The sequence below is a fragment of the Pseudophryne corroboree genome (genome assembly GCF_028390025.1).
Source record: "Pseudophryne corroboree isolate aPseCor3 chromosome 3 unlocalized genomic scaffold, aPseCor3.hap2 SUPER_3_unloc_55, whole genome shotgun sequence".
NCBI classification, from domain to species: Eukaryota; Metazoa; Chordata; class Amphibia; order Anura; family Myobatrachidae; genus Pseudophryne; species Pseudophryne corroboree.
In genome coordinates this window covers 33466-54149 of record NW_026967547.1, presented here as the reverse complement: position 1 = coordinate 54149, position 20684 = coordinate 33466, and the positions used below count along the sequence as shown (strand labels likewise).

Below are 20684 nucleotides of genomic sequence, written 5' to 3'. Positions count from 1 at the left end.
CACCGGTGCAAATCTTAAGTAAGCTTGGTGAGGGGTCCAAATCGGGATATGAAGGTATTTTGCACTACCAAAAGTTTTGAATAAAATCCCGTTCCTCATTGAGGATCTGGGACTGGCGACTTAACCCTTTGTATGCAGGAGTCTTTGAAGTTGCCTCCTGTAACGCTCCTGCTCGCAAAGGACACCTAGGACCTCGCGCTGCAAATAAACGGACTGTGTGGACGCTCTTGTAACTATCCTGTAACCCTGGGAAATATCTGGTTGACCCAGACGTCTGGTGATGTTTTGGCCCAGGCGTCCCGAAAACCTTCCAACTCTGCGCCCCCCAAGGGGGACCCCAGGTGAGCAGGGAAACCATCATGCCACGGGTTTGTCAGCAGGTCTGTTCTGCTTTTCTGGTGTCGACTATGAACGACCTCTACCTCTGGTTCCACGAGTCTGTTGCCACAAAACCTCTGCTGGCTCGGTACGACAGCGATCGAATGAATTTAAACACTGGTCCCGAGCAACCTCCTCTAACGTGTGACGTGGTGCTCGAGTAACAAGTAGGTAGAAAGGTAGATGTCACTGCAGTTGCCTGCGAAATCCACTTGTCTAACTCATCAAACATCATCTAACCCCCAAATGGAATAGCCTCTACTCTCTATAAAAGGGGACCGGCGGAGGAGCTGCGCTGCTAGCCTACCAGGGCTTAAGTTATAAGGCAGCAGCGTATGAGAAGCCCTCGTACTAGCGGGGGATATAGCCCGGGTCTCGGTGAGTGCAGGGGAAGCTGCGGCTGCAGCCGCGAGAGATATGTAGTTTCAGCGGGAGGGGACGCTCTTTTCAAGCGCCCCACTGTGTGTTTAAGATGCGGCGGTATAAGCTGCTGCTGACAGCCGCGCTGTGTCTCCCTCAGCCCTCTGTCTGTAGAGGAAGGAGGGGCGAGCGGGGGAGCCGACATGAAGCGGGAGTGTATAGCCGGCCAGGGAGTATTTAGACCGTTTGTTCTGTCACAGCGGCAGCGGAAGGAGGGAGCGGCGGGGAAGCTGCGCTGCTGAGTCCCAGGGCTAAGAGCCAGAAGGTAGCAGCATTGTGTGCGGTTCGTGGGAGGAAGTCTGTCAAACTGCCTCCTGGATCCATGAAGAAGCTATGGTTACCGTAAGTGTAACTGTAACTAGGGCCCCTTCACAACCAGTACTCACTGCTGACTCTGTGCTCCGGATTTTCTGAGGAGAGATGCAGATCCCATTTAGTAAGGATCATTGTCTCTCTATTCTTAAGACTTTCGTCCCCCTTTACATTAGGTTAACTCAGTCTCAGTACTGAAATGGAGGAGCTCCCTTCTTGTGCTTGTACCTCCTTGGCACAATTTTTCAAACTGAGGGATGTGAAGGGGGAGGAGCCGGCTGTGCAGACAATGCTAATATTTAGATTGTGCCACACCTCCGGTTGCAAGCTTCACACCCCTACTGTATAAGACTCCAGTGTCCCCTAGTGGATGAAAGAGAAAGGAGGTTTACTTCTTTCTTTCCCGACCGCACTTCTATGCAGAAGGGAAATATCTGCTGTTTATTGAGAGATGCTCCCTGTAAGGAATATAGAAATTTGCCACTTGTAGCTGAACTTGCAAAAGACCCCTCCCAATTTACATCAGTTAAATTAAAGTCTCCCATGATTATGACTTCTCCCTTTAAAACCATTTTAGTGATGTCCAACAATAGATTCCTGTCCAAATCCAGCCCCTGGCCAGGTGGTCTACAGATCACCCCAATTCGAATATTGTCCTTCTCATCGGTTTCTGTGGTGACCCAAAGGTCTACTATATACAAGGAGTTATTTAATACCTGCATCATCTAACAAAATGAAGGTTATTTAATAAAAGGTTGCTAAACTGAGAAATTTAGATCCCATACAAATTAGACGCTCCACAAAAAACACACTACTACACTACATATGATCCCTTAAAATAAACTTCTGCTTGTTACTTTTAATAACATTATAGTGCTGTGTGTAATAACTCTCTACATGTGGTATTTGTCATGGATAGCCTTGTGTTATAAACACCCAACTGAGAACAGGGCTGATGGCGAAGGAGGGTGTAGGATAAGAGATTGCTGTAGTGACTGAGCAATGAGAATATGTGACTTCTGTAATAAGTGTTTATTACTCACCTGTGCTGATATCTGTAGGGATCTCCTCCTCCTTACACTGCTGATCACCCCTCACATACGTCTCTTCTTCTCCCTCTATATCTTCTGCCTTTATATCAGTCACATACGTCTCTTCTTCTCCCTCTATATCTTCTGCCTTTATATCAGTCACATACGTCTCTTCTTCTCCCTCTATATCTTCTGCCTTCATATCAGTCACATACGTCTCTTCTTCTCCATCTATATCTTCTGCCTTTATATCAGTCACATACGTCTCTTCTTCTCCCTCTATATCTTCTGCCTTTATATCATTCACATACGTCTCTTCTTCTCCCTCTATATCTTCTGCCTTTATATCAGTCACATACGCCTCTTCTTCTCCCTCTATATCTGCTGCCTTTATATCAGTCACATACGCCTCTTCTTCTCCCTCTATATCTTCTGCCTTTATATCAGTCACATACGTCTCTTCTTCTCCCTCTATATCTTCTGCCTTTATATCAGTCACATACGTCTCTTCTTCTCCCTCTGTATCTTCTGTCTTTATATCAGTCACATACGTCTCTTCTTCTCTCCTTATATCTTCTGCCTTTATACGAGAAAGACGTTCTACCTAAATAACCCAAAAAATACAATGGCATTTGCATACTGTTTGGTTAAATGGAGGTGAAACAGTATAATATCAGTGTATAATACATACAGATCCTCTACAGATCATATAGTGACAGTCACTTTGGTATATTGGGCAGACCCTAAATCCCACCTACCTGATCCTCCTGTGGGATCCTGTGATTCTCCTCTGTACAATCCTGGGAATACAGAGGACGGGGACATCTCTCTGGGGTATCTCTGTTACTGGGTCCATCTGTAGGAGACACACAGTGACTGAGTACAGTGTATAGATGTGATTATCAGGTAATGTTTGTATATATGGGCCCCCCATACCTGCTCTCCCCTGTACAATACATGACAGTCTCCTCTTACCCAGTGATGTGAGGGGCCGGTGATTCTCCATCATCACGTCCTTGTAATGACCTGTGTGTTCCTCTATATACTCCCCCTCCTGCATGGAGACATAGACAGTGACATCGTGACACCTTATAGGAACCTGACACACACAATGATGCAGTCATCACCCAGACACATCCCCTGGTGTTACTGTATAATGTCCCATTCCCAGCAGTCACCTCTCCAGTCATCACCCGGACACATCCCCCGGTGTTACTGTATAATGCCCCATTCCCAGCAGTCACCTCTCCAGTCATCACCCAGACACATACCCTGGTGTTACTGTATAATGCCCCATTCCCAGCAGTCACCTCTCCAGTCATCACCCAGACACGTCCCCTGGTGTTACTGTATAATGCCCCATTCCCAGCAGTCACCTCTCCAGTCATCACCCAGACACGTCCACTTGTGTTACTGTATAATGCCCCATTCCCAGCAGTCACCTCTCCAGTCATCACCCAGACACATCCCCTGGTGTTACTGTATAATGTCCCATTCCCAGTAGTCACCTCTCCAGTCATCACCCAGACACGTACCCTGGTGTTACTGTATAATGTCCCATTCCCAGCAGTCACCCAGACACATCCCCTGGTGTTACTGTATAATGCCCCATTCCCAGCAGTCACCTCTCCAGTCATCACCCAGACACATCCCCTGGTGTTACTGTATAATGTCCCATTCCCAGCAGTCACCTCTCCAGTCATCACCCAGACATGTCCCCTGGTGTTACTGTATAATGTCCCATTCCCAGCAGTCACCACTCCAGTCATCACCCAGACACATCCCCTGGTGTTACTGTATAATGCCCCATTCCCGGCAGTCACCTCTCCAGTCATCACCCAGACACGTCCCCCGGTGTTACTGTATAATGTCCCATTCCCAGCAGTCACCTCTCCAGTCATCACCCAGACACATTCCCTGGTGTTACTGTATAATGTCCCATTCCCAGCAGTCACCTCTCCAGTCATCACCCAGACACATCCCCTGGTGTTACTGTATAATGTCCCATTACCGGCAGTCACCTCTCCAGTCATCACCCAGACACGTCTCCCGGTGTTACTGTATAATGTCCCATTCCCAGCAGTCACCTCTCCAGTCATCACCCAGACACGTTCCCTGGTGTTACTGTATAATGTCCCATTCCCAGCAGTCAGCTCTCCAGTCATCACCAGGACACATCCCCCGGTGCTACTGTACTCACAAGTCTCCTCAGACCCCAGTCACTTCCCTGTATTATAACTATAGATATAAGTGACGTCACTGTGACGCTCCCAGATCCCCTCAACTCCCCAGTCATGTACCTGTATTATTACTATAGATATGTGACGTTATTGTGACACTTCCAGATCCCCTCACCTCCCCAGTCATGTCCCTGTGTTCTTACTATAGATATAAGTGACGTTATTGTGACACTTCCAGATACCCTCACCTCCCCAGTCATTTTCCTGTATTATTACTATAGATAGAAGTGATGCCACCGTGACACTCCCAGATCCCCTCACCCCCCCCCCAGTCATGTCCCGGTATTATTACTATAGATATAAGTTATGTCACTGTGACACTCCCAGATCTCCTCACCTACCCAGTCATGTCCCTGTTTTATTACTATAGATATAAGTGACGTTATTGTGACGCTCCCAGATCCCCTCACCACCCCAGTCATGTACCTGTACTATTACTGTAGTACCCTAGTGATCTGAAGGCCTTGGGACACTATGAGGGGGCAAATCAATGAATGAATGTGTAGATCTATAAGGTAATAGAGATGCTGCCAACTGATATATGTGATAATAACTTGGATCTTTCTAGTGATCCAATAATGTATAGTGTTTATGCATGTTATTATTCTGTGCCTGCTGAAGGTGAGGGGACTCTGGTAAGCGCGTAGTGGAGATCGTGGAGAAGCTTCCAGAGGTCCTGTGTGCTGAGAGAGGTGGCTGGGCGCGTGTAGCGGTGGTTTTGTTGGTGGGCTGACTAAGGGGAGAGAAAAAGGCTGGCGGCTGAGACGAGGGAGCTTACAGGAAGACGGTTCCCTGCGATTGAGAGAGCCCCTGTGGGGGAAAGGAATTGGATGTCTCCCGCTGCGGGTGAGAAGCGCTGTGTTAATTTCCCCTGGTGGACGCCGAGCAGGGACGTCCCGGTGGCTGGATGTCACGGAGAGTGCTGGGAGGTAGAGCGCTGGCGGGGCAGGCTAGTACATGGAAGGAGACCGCAGTGCAGGCAGCAGCTACCAGGAGTCCAGCAGTAGCAGACAGTGTCCCCCCCCCAGAGGCAGAGCTGAGTCTCTCATCCCATCCAACCTGCAGGAAGAGCCCGGTTGCTGGAGGAGGTGGAGGCAGGGGGAGGTCCATACCGGGCACACTATCATTGTAAGTGCAGGATGCCCCCCTATAAATCCTGCTAGTCTGCATACTCCCCTATCATCCTTTAACTATTAAAGTACCAGCCGCCAACACAGTAGCACAGGGACCAGCAGCATCGGTGGATCTGAGGAGTATAAATATCACCTCTAGAGACTCCATATCCATTAGATAATGACCAGCCGGGTAGCAGTCATAGAGTGCGGGGTGTATAATGATGAAAGCAGCTCGGAGAGGGCGCAGGGTCACCTAAACTTGGAAATGGTACACTGGGGAGACTAAGCACCCCCCACCTATCAGAGACAGGTGCCAATAACAGGGACTTCTGTATGTTCTGGAGCCACCCCCACGGATCTACAGTGGGGCTATGCTTATACTGGGACAGGTAACACAGATCATCACCCCACTATATGTAACGAGTAGACCACGGGTGTCAGGGATTCCAGGGTGGAGAGCTCCACGTACTACCTTCCTGTTTCAGGTTGTCTAGGAGCGCTACAATTAGATCTTCCATGGAAACCATGCTATTCATTGCCGTGAAGTAGGGATTGCTCAACAATCATGAGGACAATTGCTCCAAGTGGATACCCATATAACCCAGAGGACTTCTTATACACAGACATGAAAGGGCCGCAACCATGCACGATTATAGTAAGAGAACCCGGGTGGTTTTTCAAACGCAGCCCCACAACTTTCTTGTGGAATCGTATTTTTTGTATTGCATGCATTACCTTATGTATAGGTGGGGTATATTATTATGTATAGGTGGGGTATGTTATTATGTATAGGTGGGGTATATTATTATGTATAGGCGGGGTATATTATTATGTATAGGTGAGGTATATTATTATGTATAGGTGTGGTATACTATTAGAACGGTTCATGGTTTGAGTATTATATGATATAACTGTATAAGGTGGCCTATAACATCTTGTATATTAAAACTATTATACTTACCGTCGGAACTGTCTCCGTATCTCTGGAAGAGCCTGAAATCACAAAGGAAAGGTACGATTGGTAAATGTGCATAGTCCTATCTGCTTACATCACATACTAATGTTATAGGCGACCACTACAGGGGTAGGATATTTCTTAAGCGATTAGAGTATTGGGCTCTAAATAGCTTGGGTGGAGGCACATTGCACATATACACTGTACCCCCAGGTAAAAGAGGGGGTACATTACTATAGATATGTGATGTCACTGTGACACTCCCAGATCCCCTCACCTCCCCAGTCATGTCCCTGTATTATTACTAAAGATATGTGATGTCACTGTGACTCTCCCAGATCCCCTCACCTCCCCAGTCAGATCCCTGAATTATTACTAGAGATAATAAGAATTTACTCACCGGTAATTCTATTTCTCGTAGTCCGTAGTGGATACTGGGGACTCCGTAAGGACCATGGTGAATAGACGGGCTCCGCAGGAGACTGGGCACTCTAAAGAAAAGATTAGGTACTATCTGGTGTGCACTGGCTCCTCGCTCTATGCCCCTCCTTCAGACCTCAGTTAGGGAAACTGGGCCCGGAAGAGCTGATATTACAAGGAAAGGATTTTGGAATCCAGGGTTAGACTCATACCAGCCACACCAATCACACCGTACAACTTGTGATAACCATACCCAGTTAACAGTATGAACAACAACTGAGCCTCATGAAATGGATGGCTTATAACAATAACCCTTTATTAAGCAATAACTATATACACGTATTGCAGAAGAAGTCCGCACTTGGGACGGGCGCCCAGCATCCACTACGGACTACGAGAAATAGAATTACCGGTGAGTAAATTCTTATTTTCTCTGACGTCCTAGTGGATGCTGGGGACTCCGTAAGGACCATGGGGATTATACCAAAGCTCCCAAACGGACGGGAGAGTGCGGATGACTCTGCAGCAGCGAATGAGCAAACACAAGGTCCTCCTCAGCCAGGGTATCAAACTTGTAGAACTTAGCAAATGTGTATGAACCCGACCAAGTAGCAGCTCGGCAAAGCTGTAACACCGAGACCCCTCGGGCAGCCGCCCAAGAAGAGCCCACCTTCCTTGTGGAATGGGCTTTCACTGACTTTGGATGCGGCAATCCAGCTGAATCGCGCTACAGATCCAGCGAGCAATAGACTGCTTCGAAGCAGGAGTACCCAGCTTGTTGGGTGCATACAGAATAAACAGCGAGTCAGTCTTCCTGACTCCAGCCGTTCTGGAAACATATATTTTCAAAGCCCGGACTACGTCCAGCAACTTGGAGTCTTCCAAATCCCGAGTAGCCGCAGGCACCACAATAGGTTGATTCAAATGGAATGATGATACCACCTTTGGGAGAAATTGGGGACGAGTCCGCAATTCTACCCTGTCCATATGGAAGATCAGATAGGGGCATTTACATGACAAAGCCGCCAATTCTGACACCCGCCTAGCCGATGCTAAGGCCAACAACATGACCACTTTCCATGTGAGATACTTTAGATCCATGGTCTTAAGTGGCTCAAACCAGTGGGATTTCAGGAAATCCAACACAACGTTAAGATCCCAAGGTGCCACTGGTGGTATGAAAGGAGGCTGAATATGCAGCGCTCCCTTTACAAACATCTGAACTTTAGGCAGAGAAACCAGTTCTTTCTGAAAGAAAATAGATAGGGCCGAAATCTGGACCTTTATGGACCCTAATTTTAGGCCCATAGTCACACCTGACTGTAGGAAGTGCAGAAATTGACTCAGCTGGAATTCCTCTGTAGGAGCCTTCCTGGCCTCACACCAAGCAACATATTTTCGCTATATACGGTGATAATGCTTTGCTGTCACATCCTTCCTAGCTCTAATCAGCGTAGGAATCACTTCATCCGGGACGCCCTTTTCCATTAGGATCCGGTGTTCAACCGCCATGCCGTCAAACGTGGCAGCGGTAAGTCTTGGAACAGACAGGGCCCCTGTTGCAACAGGTCCTGTCTGAGAGGTAGAGGCCATGGGTCCTCTGTGACCATCTCTTGTAGTTCTGGGTACCAGGTCCTTCTTGGCCAGTCCGGAAAGATGAGTATTGTTCTCACTCCTCTTTTTCTTACTATTCTCAGTACCTTGGGTATGAGAGGAAGAGGAGGAAACACATATACTGACTGGAACACCCACGGTGTCACTAGCGCGTCCACAGCTATCGCCTGAGGGTCCCGGAATGAACACTGCTGACAGTGCTTGCGCGTGATTCTCTGCCCAACGAAGAATCTTTGTGGCTTCCGCCATTGCCACCCTGCTTCTTGTGCCGCCCTGGCGGTTTCCATGGGCGACTGCCGTGATGTTGTCTGATTGAATCATCACTGGTTGGTCTCGAAGCAGGGGCTCTGCTTTACTCAGGGGGTTGTATATGGCCCTTAGTTCCAGTATGTTTATGTGCAGACAAGTCGCCTGACTTGACCACAGCCCTTGGAAGTTTCTTCACTGAGTGACTGCCCCCCACCCTCGGAGGCTTGCATCCGTGGTCACCAGGACCCAGTCCTGTATGCCGAACCTGCGGCCCTGGAGAAGGTGAGCACTCTGCAGCCACCACAGAAGAGACACCCTGGCCCTCGGGGACAGGGTGATCAGCCGATGCATCTGAAGATGCGATACGGACCACTTGTCCAACAGATCCCACTAAAAGATCCTGGCATGGAACCTGCCGTAAGGAATTGCTTCGTATGACGCCACCATCTTTCCCAGGACTCGCGTGCAGTGATGCACCGACACCTGTTTTGGTTTCAGGAGGTCCCTGACCAGAGTCACTAACTCCTGAGCCTTCTCCTCCGGGAGAAACACCTTCCTCTGTTCTGTGTCCAGAATCATACCCAGGAAGGGCAGACGCGTCGTAGGAATCAGCTGCGACTTTGGAATATTCAGAATCCAGCCTAGCTGCTGCAACACTTCCTGAGAGTGTGCTACGCTGATCAACAATTGCTCCCTGGACCTCGCCTTTATAAGGAGATCGTCCAAGTACGTAGTAAGTAAGGAGTACCATCATTTCTGCCATTACCTTGGTAAATACTCTCGGTGCCGTGGACAGACCAAACGGCAACGTCTGGAATTGGTAATGACAGTCCTGTACCACAAACCTGAGGTACTCCTGGTGAGGTGGATAAATGGGGACATGCAAGTACGCATCCTTGATGTCCAGAGATACCATAAAATCCCCCTCTTCCAGGCTTGCAATGACCGCCCTGAGCGATTTCATTTTGAACTTGAATCTCTTGAGATAAATGTTCAGGGATTTTAATTCAGAATGGATCTTACCGAACCGTCCGGGTTCGGTACCGCAAACATAGTGGAATAGTAACCCCTTCCCTGTTGAAGGAGGGGAACCTTTACTATCACCTGCTGGAGGTATAGCTTGTGATTGCCGCCAGTACAACCTCCCTTTCAATGGGGGAAGCTGGCAAGGCCGATTTTAGGTAACGGTGAGGGGGCGTCACCTTGAATTCCAGCTTGTATCCCTGAGATACAATTTGTATAACCCAAGGATCCACCCGTGAGCGAACCCACTGGTTGCTGAAATTTCGGAGACGCGCCCCCACCGCTCCTGGCTCCGCCTGTGGAGCCCCAGCGTCATGCGGTGGACTTAGTGGAAGCCGGGGAGGACTTTTGTTCCTGGGAACTGGCTGCATGGTGCAGCTTCTTTCCTCTACCCCTGCCTCTGGCAAGAAAAGATGCACCTCTGACCTTCTTGCCTCTCTGAGAACGAAAGGACTGCATTTGATAATACGGTGTTTTCTTGGTCACTGAGGAAACCTGAGGCCGGAAAGTCGACTTTCCAGCTGTCGCTGTGGACAAGAGGTCCGAGAGACCGTCCCCAAACAATTCCTCACCCTTATAAGGCAAAACCTCCATGTATTTTTTAGAGTCGGCATCCCCTGTCCATTGCCGAGTTCATAAGACCCTCCTGGCAGAAATGAACATTGCATTAATTCTAGAACCTAGCAGGCAAATGTCCCTCTGGGCATCCCGCATATATAAGACGGCGTCTTTTATATGTCCCAGGATTAGCAAGACATTATCCCTGTCCAGGGCATCTATGTCCCCTGACAGGGTATCAGTCCATGCTGCTACAGCGCTACACATCCAGGCTGAAGCAATAGCTGGTCTCAGTAGAGTACCAGAGTGTGTCTACACTGACTTCAATGTAATACATCTTTCATTGCAATAATCATATAACGGATGGCCTTGGCCATTTTAGGCTGTAATTGTGCCTCATCATCGTCGACACTGGAGTCGGACTCCGTGTCGGCATCCGTGTCAACCATTTGAGATAGTGGGCGTTTATGAGACCCTGGCGGCCTCTGAGTCGCCTGGGCATGCCCGGGTTGAGAGCCCGGCTGTCCCCCGGCTGCAACATCATCAAACCTTTTATGTAATGAGTTAACATTATCATTTAAAACCGTCCACATATCCATCCAATCAGGTGTCGGCCCCGACACCACATTTATCTGCAATTGCTCCGCCTCCACGTAACCCTCCTCATCAAACATGTCGACACAGCCGTACCGACACACAGCACACACACAGGGAATGCTCTGACTGAGGACAGGACCCCACAAAGGCTTTTGGGGAGACAGAGAGAGAGTATGCCAGCACACACCACAGCGCTATATAACTCAGGGATATACACTACAACAAGTGATTACCCAATAGCTGCCGAATATATAACTTTTTGCACCTAAATGTATGTGCCCCCCTCTCTTTTTACCCTTCTGGTACCTGGATACTGCAGGGGAGAGCCTGGGGAGCGTCCTTCCAGCAGAGCTGTGAAGAAAAAATGGCGCTGGTGTGCTGAGGAAGAAGGCCCCGCCCCCTCAGTGGCAGGCTTCTGTCCCGCTTTCTGTGATAAAAAATGGCGGGGGATTTTACATATATACAGTGGCTGACTGTATATATGTAGGTTATGCCAAAAGGTACTTCAATTGCTGCCCAGGGCACCCCCCCCCCCTCCAGCGCCCTGCACCCTACAGTAACCGGAGTGTGCGGTGTGCTGTGGGAGCAATGGCGCACAGCTGCGGTGCGCTACCTTAAATGAAGACAGGAGTCTTCAGCCGCCGATTTCGCCGTCTTCAAGCTTCTGTTCTTCTGGCTCTGCGAGGGGGGCGGCGGCGCGGCTCCGTGAACGGACGATCGAGGACAGCTGCCTGTGTTTGAACCCTCTGGAGCTAATGGTGTCCAGTAGCCTAAGAAGCGCAACCTAGCTGTGAACAGGTACGTTTGCTTCTCTCCCCTCGGTCCCACGTAGCAGTGAGTCTGTTGCCAGCAGAAGCTCACTGTTCTTTAACTGGCAGGCTCAGGAGAGCCCACTAGGAGCACCCAGCTCTGGCCGGGCACAGATTCTAACTAACTGAGGTCTGGAGGAGGGGCATAGAGGGAGGACCCAGTGCACACCAGATAGTACCTAATCTTTTCTTTATAGTGCCCAGTCTCCTGCAGAGCCTGTCTATTCCCCATGGTCCTTATGGAGTCCCCAGCATCCACTAGGACGTCAGAGAAATAAGTGATGCCACTGTGACGCTCTCAGATCCCGTCACCTCCCCAGTCATGTCCCTGTATTATTACAATAAATATAAGTGAAGTCATTGTGACGCTCCCAGATCCCCCTCACCTCCCCAGTCATGTCCCTGTATTATTACTAGTGTTATAAGTGAAGTCACTGTAACACTCCCAGATACCCTCACCTCCCCATTCATGTCCCTGTATTATTACTATAGATATACGTGATGTAACAGTGACACTCCCAGATCCCCTCACCTCCCCAGTCATGTCCTTGTATTATTACTATAGATATACGTGATGTAACAGTGACACTCCCAGATACCCTCACCTCCCCATTCATGTCCCTGTATTATTACTATAGATATACGTGATGTAACAGTGACACTCCCAGATCCCCTCACCTCCCCAGTCATGTCCTTGTATTATTACTATAGATATAAGTGAAGTCACTGTAACACTCCCAGATTCCCCTCACCTCCCCAGTCATGTCCCTGTATTATTACTATAGATATACGTGATGTAACAGTGACACTCCCAGGTGTGTGATATACATTTGCTTCATACTGAGCAATATTTTCAATCCCCACAATTACATATAATAAAATTAATAATAATAATAATAATAATAATAATAACAACAACGACACTAAAGGCTGCACCCCAGTATAAAAATAATAACAGATGTCTTTAAAAGCAGGACACCTCAGACCATTCCTCCTGTATTGTAGGACATCATCACCACTCCCGACACAATGTATAATAATAATACCAGGACACCACAAGCTGCTGTCCCTGTATAATAATAACTGTACACAAAAACCTGCTCCCCCTGTATAACACTAATAACAACAGGACACCACATGCCGCTCACTCTGTATAATAATAACAACAGGACACCACAGGCCGTTCTCGCTGTATAATAATAATAATAATAATAATAATAATAATAACAGGACACCACAGATTGCTCCTCCTGTATAATAATAATAATAATAACAGGACACCACAGGCTGCTCCCCCTGTATAGTAATAATAACAGGACACCACAGGCTGCTCCCCCTGTCTAATAATAATAACAGGACACCACAGGCTGCTCCTCCTGTATAGTAAGACGCCATTACCTGATCTCCACGGACACTGGGAGGCTGCAACAGGCGATGAAAACTCACTTCCTGTATATGGACCGCACAGTACGGAAGTAATGTGGAACGCACAGGCCGGAAGTAGGGCATGATTGGCAAAGGCTGCTTACGGGTTACTAGCCCCTCCCCTCCTTCACCACGCCCTCTGTAATTACTATTAACATACATGTCCTCAGTGCAGGAGGCCGGCGGCCATTTTCTTGTAGACCAGTCCGGCAGCAGCAATACGTTCCCTGGCCGTGTAGTGACGTCAGGAGCGGCGGCCATTTTCCCCTGGTCTGAGCTCCGCCTTCCTTCTATCATTCCCACAAGGCAGCAGGAGCAGAGAGCAGCCATTGCTGTGTCTGGCAGCAGGTAATGATATTATTATTATTATTCTATAGGCTGAGCAGCTCTGGTGTCAGGTTCTGTACTACAGGGGGAGCAGCCTCTGGTGCCTTGTTATAGTGCAGCTGGAGCAGCTTCTGGTGCTGCATTATCCCTGTACAGGTGGCTGACACTCTAGGGTACTATTACCGTAATACAGGTGGCGCAGACCCCACCGTTACCGTAATACAGGTGGCGCAGACCCCGCCGTTACCATAAAACAGGTGGCGCAGACCCCGCCGTTACCGTAATACAGGTGGTGCAGACCCCGCCGTTACCGTAACACAGGTGGTGCAGACCCCGCCGTTACCGTTATTCTATACATATAATGCCATTGTACTATACAGGGGAGCGCTATGTGTTGTCCTACTCTACAGGTGGAGTGACCTGTGTTGCCCTTTTATACAGGGGGAGGTGACTGTGGTGTCTTGTTACTATTATTATATAGGGTGAGCGGCATGTATTGTCTTTCTATACAGAAGGAGTGGCCTGTGTTGTCATAATATACAGGGGTAGCATCCTGTGCTGTCATAGTATACAGGAGGAGCGGCCTGTGTTGTCATAATATACAGGGGTAGCATCCTGTGCTGTTTTAGTATACTGGCGTAGTATCCTGTGCTGTCATAGTATACAGGGGGAGCTGCCTGTGTTGTCATAACATACAGGTGTAGCATCCTGTGTTGACATAGTATACAGGGGGAGCAGCGTGTGTTTTCATAGTATACAGGAGGAGCGGCCTGTGTTGTCATAAAATACAGGGGGTAGCATCCTGTGCTGTTTTAGTATACTGGCGTAGCATCCTGTGCTGTCATAGTATACATGGGGAGCGGCCTGTGTTGTCATAATATACAGGTGTAGCATCCTGTGTTGACATAGTATACAGGAGGAGTGGCCTTTGTTGTCATAATAGAAGGAGGGGTAGCCTGTGTTGTTATAATATACAGGGGTAGCATCCTGTGTTGTCATAATATACAGGGGTAGCTGCCTGTGTTGACATAGTATACAGGGGGTGCAGTCTGTGCTGTCATTGTATACAGGGGGAGGGGCCTGTGTTGTCATAATATGCAAGGGTAGCATCCTGTGCTGTTAAAGTATACAGGGGGAGTGGTCTTTGTTGTCATAATAGACAGGAGGACTGAGAAGGACCCAGAGCCCAATCACGGTGCCTCCACCTCACTCACTGATACATGAGAGACACAGTGACGTGAAGATCCTTGAACTCACTAACAAGATCATTTAGCTGCTGACTGGAGAGGTGACTGCTGGGAATGGGGCATTATACAGTAACACCAGGGTACGTGTCTGTTATGCACACCAGTGCTTGCAGGAATGTACTGGTGCCTGAACTGTTAGGGATGCAAAACAAATGAACTCACAGACAGACTGGGGAATATGACATTACGTACACAGAAGGTGATAGGGTAACAAAATAAACACAAAGTGAACAGAGAAGCCCAGAGGCTAAGAATCTGGGTGTCTCCCTAGTATTAGTAATGCTCAGATGGAAAAAGCAAGATGTAGTGTTTTAATACGTAGAGAACCCGAAATGCTGTTGCTAAGGGCAACAGCAAAACCGTGAAGGGTTACCAACGGGTGTGGCAGTAAACTCCTTGGTCAGAGATGGAATGATAGACACAAGGAGAGTCTCCACAATCCTAATTCTCACTTGCAGTGCACAGGTTCAGCTTACTGAACACCTTGCACAGTGAGACAGGATTTAGGCAGGCAAGTCTGAGAATACAGCCGCAAACTTGCTAAGTTCACAGAGTAGCAAAAGAACCCCAGCAAGTTAAACGACTGACTCCAGTCTTACTGCTAGGTCTGGATTGGCAGAGTGTAGTACCAAATCCCCAGGCCTATTTGCAGTAAGCAACAACAAATACAAAGCTACACAGTACTGGCTAACTTTCAGGAACTGACTAACCAACAAAAATTCAGCAGCATCTGCTTAACCTGAGAAGAGGCCTTATAAAGCAGGTGCTGTCCACGCCCCACTCAGACCTCACAGACTGTGAGCACAAAAACCAGCAGCGGATCCCCTGCCGTGCACAGAGCCTGTAACCACTGCACAGCAAAAGACCCGAACCGGAGTATCGGCTACGCTCAGGTTACTCCACTAGCACTTGTCTCCCGGTTGCCATGACGACGTGGCAGCACAGAGCAGGAGACCCTAACAGTGTCTGGGTGATGACTGGAGAGGTGACTGCTGGAAATGGGACATTATACAGTAACACCAGGGGAGGTGTCTGGGTGATGCCTGGAGAGGTGACTGCTGGGAATGGGACATTATACAGTAACACCAGGGGATGTGTCTGGGTGATGACTGGAGAGGTGACTGCTGGGAATGGGGCATTATACAGTAACACCGGGGGATGTGTCTGGGTGATGACTGGAGAGGTGACTGCTTGGAATGGGACTTTATACAGTAACACCAGGGGACTTGTCTGGGTGATGACTGGAGAGGTGACTGCTGGGAATGGGGCATTATACAGTAACACCAGGGGATGTGTCTGGGTGATGACTGGAGAGGTGACTGCTGGGAATGGGACATTATACAGTAACACCAGGGGAGGTGTCTGGGTGATGCCTGGAGAGGTGACTGCTGGGAATGGGACATTATACAGTAACACCAGGGGATGTGTCTGGGTGATGACTGGAGAGGTGACTGCTGGGAATGGGGCATTATACAGTAACACCGGGGGATGTGTCTGGGTGATGACTGGAGAGGTGACTGCTTGGAATGGGACTTTATACAGTAACACCAGGGGATGTGTCTGGGTGATGACTGGAGAGGTGACTGATGGGAATGGGGCATTATACAGTAACACCAGGGGATGTGTCTGGGTGATGACTGGAGAGGTGACTGATGGGAATGGGGCATTATACAGTAACACCAGGGGATGTGTCTGGGTGATGACTGGAGAGGTGACTGCTGGGAATGGGGCATTATACAGTAACACCAGGGGATGTGTCTGGGTGATGACTGGAGAGGTGATAGCTGGGAATGGGGCATTATACAGTAACACCAGGGGACGTGTCTGTGTGATGACTGGAGAGGTGACTGCTGGGAATGGGGCATTATACAGTAACACCAGGGGACGTGTCTGGGTGATGACTGGAGAGGTAACTGCTGGGAATGGGACATTATACAGTAACACCAGGGGATGTGTCTGGGTGATGACTGGAGAGGTGACTGCTGGGAATGGGACATTATACAGTAACACCGGGGGACGTGTCTGGGTGATGACTGGAGAGGTGGCTGCTGGGAATGGGGCATTATACAGTAACACCAGGGGATGTGTCTGTGTGATGATTGGAGATGTGACTGCTGGGAATGGGACATTATACAGTAGCACCAGGGGAAGTGTCTGGGTGATGACTGGAGAGGTGACTGCTGGGAATGGGGCATTATACAGTAACACCAGGGGATGTGTCTGGGTGATGACTGGAGAGGTAACTGCTGGGAATAGGGCATTATACAGTAACACCGGGGGACGTGTCTGGGTGATGACTGGAGAGGTGGCTGCTGGGAATGGGGCATTATACAGTAACACCAGGGGATGTGTCTGTGTGATGATTGGAGATGTGACTGCTGGGAATGGGACATTATACAGTAGCACCAGGGGAAGTGTCTGGGTGATGACTGGAGAGGTGACTGCTGGAAATGGGACATTATACAGTAACACCAGGGGACGTGTCTGGGTGATGACTGGAGAGGTGGCTGCTGGGAATGGGGCATTATACAGTAACACCAGGGGATGTGTCTGTGTGATGATTGGAGATGTGACTGCTGGGAATGGGGCATTATACAGTAACACCAGGGGAAGTGTCTGGGTGATGACTGGAGAGGTGACTGCTGGGAATGGGGCATTATACAGTAACACCAGGGGATGTGTCTGGGTGATGACTGGAGAGGTAACTGCTGGGAATAGGGCATTATACAGTAACACCAGGGGACGTGTCTGGGTGATGACTGGAGAGGTGACTGCTGGGAATGGGGCATTATACAGTAACACCAGGGGATGTGTCTGTGTGATGATTGGAGATGTGACTGCTGGGAATGGGACATTATACAGTAGCACCAGGGGAAGTGTCTGGGTGATGACTGGAGAGGTGACTGCTGGGAATGGGACATTATACAGTAACACCAGGGGATGTGTCTGGGTGATGACTGGAGAGGTGACTGCTGGGAATGGGACATTATACAGTAACACCAGGGGACTTGTCTGGGTGATGACTGGAGAGGTGACTGCTGGGAATGGGGCATTATACAGTAACACCAGGGGATGTGTCTGGGTGATGACTGGAGAGGTGACTGCTGGGAATGGGACATTATACAGTAACACCAGGGGACGTGTCTGGGTGATGCCTGGAGAGGTGACTGCTGGGAATGGGACATTATACAGTAACACCAGGGGATGTGTCTGGGTGATGACTGGAGAGGTGACTGCTGGGAATGGGGCATTATACAGTAACACCGGGGAATGTGTCTGGGTGATGACTGGAGAGGTGACTGCTTGGAATGGGACTTTATACAGTAACACCAGGGGATGTGTCTGGGTGATGACTGGAGAGGTGACTGATGGGAATGGGGCATTATACAGTAACACCAGGGGATGTGTCTGGGTGATGACTGGAGAGGTGACTGATGGGAATGGGGCATTATACAGTAACACCAGGGGATGTGTCTGGGTGATGACTGGAGAGGTGATAGCTGGGAATGGGGCATTATACAGTAACACCAGGGGACGTGTCTTGGTGATGACTGGAGAGGTGACTGCTGGGAATGGGGCATTATACAGTAACACCAGGGGATGTGTCTGGGTGATGACTGGAGAGGTAACTGCTGGGAATGGGACATTATACAGTAACACCAGGGGATGTGTCTGGGTGATGACTGGAGAGGTGACTGCTGGGAATGGGACATTATACAGTAACACCGGGGGACGTGTCTGGGTGATGACTGGAGAGGTGGCTGCTGGGAATGGGGCATTATACAGTAACACCAGGGGATGTGTCTGTGTGATGATTGGAGAGGTGACTGCTGGGAATGGGACATTATACAGTAGCACCAGGGGAAGTGTCTGGGTGATGACTGGAGAGGTGACTGCTGGGAATGGGGCATTATACAGTAACACCAGGGGATGTGTCTGGGTGATGACTGGAGAGGTAACTGCTGGGAATGGGGCATTATACAGTAACACCAGGGGATGTGTCTGGGTGATGACTGGAGAGGTAACTGCTGGGAATAGGGCATTATACAGTAACACCGGGGGACGTGTCTGGGTGATGACTGGAGAGGTGGCTGCTGGGAATGGGGCATTATACAGTAACACCAGGGGATGTGTCTGTGTGATGATTGGAGATGTGACTGCTGGGAATGGGACATTATACAGTAGCACCAGGGGAAGTGTCTGGGTGATGACTGGAGAGGTGACTGCTGGAAATGGGACATTATACAGTAACACCAGGGGACGTGTCTGGGTGATGACTGGAGAGGTGACTGCTGGGAATGGGACATTATACAGTAACACCAGGGGACGTGTCTGGGTGATGACTGGAGAAGTGACTGCTGGGAATGGGACATTATACAGTAACACCAGGGGACGTGTCTGGGTGATGACTGGAGAAGTGACTGCTGGGAATGGGACATTATACAGTAACACCAGGGGACGTGTCTGGGTGATGACTGGAGAGGTGACTGCTGGGAATGGGACATTATACAGTAACACCAGGGGATGTGTCTGGGTGATGACTGGAGAGGTGACTGCTGGGAATGGTGCATTATACAGTAACACTAGGGGATGTGTCCGGGTGATGACTGGAGAGGTGACTGCTGGGAATGGGGCATTATACAGTAACACCAGGGGATGTGTCCGGGTGATGACTGGAGAGGTGACTGCTGGGAATGGTGCATTATACAGTAACACCAGGGGATGTGTCCGGGTGATGACTGGAGAGGTGACTGCTGGGAATGGGGCATTATACAGTAACACCAGGGGATGTGTCCGGGTGATGACTGGAGAGGTGACTGCTGGGAATGGGGCATTATACAGTAACACCAGGGGATGTGTCCGGGTGATGACTGGAGAGGTGACTGCTGGGAATGGGGCATTATACAGTAACACCAGGGGATGTGTCTGGGTGATGACTGGAGAGGTGACTGCTGGGAATGGGACATTATACAGTAACACCAGGGGACGTGTCTGGGTGATGACTGGAGAGGTGACTGCTGGGAATGGGACATTATACAGTAACACCAGGGGACGTGTCTGGGTGATGACTGGAGAGGTGACTGCTGGGAATGGGACATTATACAGTAACACCAGGGGATGTGTCTGGGTGATGACTGGAGAGGTGACTGCTGGGAATGGTGCATTATACAGTAACACCAGGGGATGTGTCCGGGTGATGACTGGAGAGGTGACTGCTGGGAATGGGGCATTATACAGTAACACTAGGGGATGTGTCCGGGTGATGACTGGAGAGGTGACTGCTGGGAATGGGGCATTATACAGTAACACCAGGGGATGTGTCTGGGTGATGACTGGAGAGGTGACTGCTGGGAATGGGACATTATACAGTAACACCAGGGGATATGTCTGGGTGATGACTGGAGAGGTGACTGCTGGGAATGGTGCATTATACAGTAACACCAGGGGATGTGTCCGGGTGATGACTGGAGAGGTGACTGCTGGGAATGGGGCATTATACAGTAACACTAGGGGATGTGTCCGGGTGATGACTGGAGAGGTGACTGCTGGGAATGGGGCATTATACAGTAACACTAAGGGATGTGTCCGGGTGATGACTGGAGAGGTGACTGCTGGGAATGGGGCATTATACAGTAACACTAGGGGATGTGTCCGGGTGATGACTGGAGAGGTGACTGCTGGGAATGGGGCATTATACAGTAACACCAGGGGATGTGTCTGGGTGATGACTGGAGAGGTGACTGCTGGGAATGGGGCATTATACAGTAACACCAGGGGATGTGTCTGGGTGATGACTGGAGAGGTGACTGCTGGGAATGGGGCATTATACAGTAACACCAGGGGATGTGTCCGGGTGATGACTGGAGAGGTGACTGCTGGGAATGGGGCATTATACAGTAACACTAGGGGATGTGTCTGGGTGATGACTGGAGAGGTGACTGCTGGGAATGGGGCATTATACAG

The 20684-nt window shown here is 49.4% G+C and overlaps 1 protein-coding gene across 1 annotated transcript in view; it reads right to left on the bottom strand.

Annotated features, from left to right (window-relative positions):
• LOC134984437 (zinc finger protein 585A-like) overlaps positions 1-6487 on the bottom strand; it is a 133187-nt gene extending 126700 nt beyond the window's left edge. Inside the window, exons 1-4 of the mRNA XM_063950016.1 lie at positions 6458-6487; positions 3117-3195; positions 2900-2997; positions 2154-2745 (exon numbers count right to left, since the gene is read on the bottom strand). Of these exons, the coding sequence (XP_063806086.1) occupies positions 2154-2745; positions 2900-2997; positions 3117-3150 (724 nt within the window). The 5' untranslated portion in view covers positions 3151-3195; positions 6458-6487. The remainder of the gene's footprint in view (positions 1-2153; positions 2746-2899; positions 2998-3116; positions 3196-6457) is intronic.
• Between the last annotated feature and the right edge of the window lie 14197 nt (positions 6488-20684).